This window comes from Nannobrachium achirus (assembly GCF_963921795.1).
Source record: "Nannobrachium achirus genome assembly, chromosome: 5".
Classification (NCBI taxonomy): domain Eukaryota; kingdom Metazoa; phylum Chordata; class Actinopteri; order Myctophiformes; family Myctophidae; genus Nannobrachium; species Nannobrachium achirus.
Window position 1 is genome coordinate 53,423,674 of NC_137814.1, and position 3,500 is coordinate 53,427,173.

Consider the following 3,500-nt stretch of genomic DNA (forward strand, 5'->3'; position numbering starts at 1 on the left):
AGAGTGGCTGAATTTCATATAATTTGTGAAGGAGGGCTTATGATTATCTAAAGGCAGAGAAGTTGTACGGTAAATAGAAGAGTAAATATTTCCCTGAAACTGTCACAATTAAAAGAATCGGGTTGTGTTCCAGTTTTTCTTGTCATTAAATATTGATCAGGATTTCAATTTATGTTTATTTGATCAATTCAACACAATGACAAAATTACCCAGCAAGCCAAATGACGTCATGATGACGTTATGATGGCGTCCTCCGGTGACTCCGGTGACGTTCAGAACTAGGCCAGATCACAGCCCATATGGGGATGATCTTGATGTCATTACCAGAACGTCATATTATGGACTTTTTGTTTGACAGGATTATTGTTATTGTTTGTAATGTTAGTTGAAATATGAGCACATAAGGTTATATTGTGGGACATAGCCTATATGACTAGTTATGATATTTATCTGGCCTCTATCGGACCCTCTCTGATTAATCCAGGATGTCTGTTTTTGTGGGCAGGATTTATGTTAAACACACACGCACGCACGCACGCACGCACGCACACACGCACGCACGCACGCACACACAGAGGAAGAACCTCCCATGTCATGTGATTTCTGAGTAAATGAAACTGCACTGCACTCAGTCTGTTTCTCAGCCTGTGAGGCAGTCAGTTGTAAAATGGCACAGCAAGGAGTTCAACTGGACCAGGAACAGTTATGCTGTTCTATCTGTCTGGATCTACTGAAGGATCCAGTGAGTGTTCCCTGTGGACACAGCTACTGTATGGGCTGTATCAAAGGCTTCTGGGATCAGGATGACAAGAAGGGACTCTACAGCTGTCCACAGTGCAGGGAAACCTTTAACCCAAGACCTGTTCTGAAGAAAAACAACATCCTGGCTGAGGTTGTGGAGAGCATGAAGAAGACAGGACTCCAAGCTGTTCCTCCTGATCTCTGCTATGCTGGACCTGGAGATGTGGCCTGTGATGTCTGCTATGCTGGACCTGGAGATGTGGCCTGTGATGTCTGCACTGGGGAAAAACTGAAAGCTGTGAAGACCTGTCTTCAGTGTCTGGTGTCTTACTGTGACACTCACCTCCAGCCTCACTATCAGTCTCCAGCCTTCAAGAAACACAAGCTGGTCAAAGCCTCCAACAAGCTTCAGGAAAACATCTGCTCTCTTCACGACGAGGTGAAGAAGGTTTTCTGTCGTACTGATCAGCAGTGTATCTGTTATCTGTGTTGCATGGAAGAACACAAAGGTCACGATACGATCTCAGCTGCAGTAGAAAGAACTGAGAGACAGAAAGATCTTGATACGAGTCAACAAAACATCCAGCAGAGAATCCATGAGAGAGAGAAAGACGTGAAGGTTCTTCACCAACAGGTGGAGTCCATCAATCAATGTGCTGATAGAGCAGTGGAGGACAGTGACACCATCTTTACTGAGCTCATCTCTTCCATTGAGAGAAAACGATCTGAGGTGAGAGAGCAGATCAGAGACCAGCAGAAACATGAAGTGAGTCGTGTTGAAGAACAGAGGCAGTGTGTGGAGCAGGAGGTTTCTGAACTGAGGAGCAGACAGGCTGAGCTGGAGCAAATCTCACATACAGAGGATAACATCCATTTTCTACAGGGTTACACTTCACTCTCAAAGATCAGTGAATCTACACATCCAGTCAGCAGCAGTGTCTGTCACTTTGAAGATGTGACTGTGTCTGTGTCAAAGATGAGGGACAAACTAGAGGACATTCTTAAAGAGGGAGGGACAAACGTCCCAGAGACAGAGAATACAGTGGATGTTTTACCGTCAACACCAGAACCTGAATCTAAATCAGAATTAGAACCAGAACCCAAGACAAGGGCTGAGTTCTTAAAATATTCATGTCCACTCACACTGGATCCAAACACCGCACACCAACGTCTCTCTCTGTCTAAAGGGAACAGGAACGTAACCAGGATGAATAAAGAACGCCCAAAGAGATTCACTGACTGTTATCAGGTTCTGAGTGTAGAGGGTCTGACTGGAGGCAGTTATTGGGAGGTAGAGTGGAGTGGAAACAAGGTTGACATAGCAGTCGCAGGCGATGATTGCAGCAGAACAGGGACCTATAAGGAAAGTGGATTTGGAATGAATGATGAATCTTTTTCTTTGCAGTGTCAGGCAGAAGGTTATAGCTTAAGACACGACGGGGAAGAAACAAAATACCCAGGTTCTGTGTCCTCCAGAGTAGGAGTGTACTGTGATCTGGATCACAGTAGAGTTACCTTCTTCAGCATCACTGACACTGACACCATGACTCGCATCTGCAAAGCCTATACCAGATACTTAAGAAAGCCCCTCTATGCTGGATTTAGGACTGCTGCTGAAAGCACTGCTGAGTTGTGTGACCTCAAGTAGACCTGACTTCATTTGTATCTCAAATCAATTAAATCATATTAAGTTTATTCTGTCTATAGAAAAGATATTTTTTAGAATTTGTTCATAATCTGTTTTACTATGTTGTTATCTTGCATTCATACAGTTCAGCTTATCCCAAGGAGGAATTTAGGCCTCTTCATTAAATTTTCTTGTGTACCGTAATTGTTTTGTTGTTTACATTCAATGATATTGATAACAATAGGTTTGTGAATAATAATTAATAAACATGAATTCAATTTAATGTAATATAAAAGTAACAAACATATTAATAAATACTATTAGTTGAAAAAATGTTTTTGTTTACTTTACTGTCTTACTCTATTGTTATTTTTTATGGCTTGCTCTTTAACTTGCTGTCTTTATAGTTCTCAAAATTCTGTAGACTGTATAAGGGCAGCAGTATCTGTCTGGTTTATGAATATTACTAAATTCTAATATGTTGGAAATAGAGTCTACCCAAAGACATGAAGAAAATATGTTGTATAGTTTGGAACCCGATAAAAGTTATTTCTACGAGGTGGTAAAGGATTTCTCTTGCAAACAATGGAATGGCAGGGCATTAGCCTATATCCCAGCATGATATCAGATGTTACTTACAATGCATCACATAGGCAGGGCAGGCCCAGTATATTCACCGGCCCCAGTGACCAATTACAAGACAAGGGATAACAGTTGATTAGATCGTCTCCGGGTCCAGTAGGTTGTAAGCCTTTACTGGATCTCTTCTCCACTAGTCCTTAACATTTTAGTCTAGTTTGTATTTGTGGACGGAATTGACAATAGTCATCGTTTTAGTCATCATAGCTTAGTTTTTATTTTGTTTTCATCAGTGAAAATAGGTAGTCGACAAACATTTTTCGTTAAATAGTTGACGAAATCACCACTGGTTTGACATGATGAAGTAAAAAATACTTCAATAGGCCTACATGATTCACTTTTAATATACGAACATTGTGGACACAAAGAGAGAAAAAGTAGGTAAATGTGTATGTATGGTAGTATTTTAGCCTGGTACTGTATATAGGACTCACGTCCATCTCTGGACCCCCATGGATTATTCAGGGTTTACTCCCCCTCCCACCCTGTTCAA

The 3,500-nt window shown here is 41.4% G+C and overlaps 1 protein-coding gene across 1 annotated transcript; it reads left to right on the forward strand.

Moving 5' to 3' along the window:
* Window positions 1-667: 667 nt before the first annotated feature.
* LOC308285401 (E3 ubiquitin/ISG15 ligase TRIM25-like) lies at window positions 668-2,561 on the forward strand (the record flags this gene model as incomplete). The annotated part of the gene is made up of 1 exon (XM_080726144.1): window positions 668-2,561. The coding sequence occupies one exon, from the start codon at window positions 668-670 to the stop codon at window positions 2,387-2,389; it is 1,722 nt and encodes a 573-aa protein (XP_080582270.1). The 3' UTR covers window positions 2,390-2,561.
* Between the last annotated feature and the right edge of the window lie 939 nt (window positions 2,562-3,500).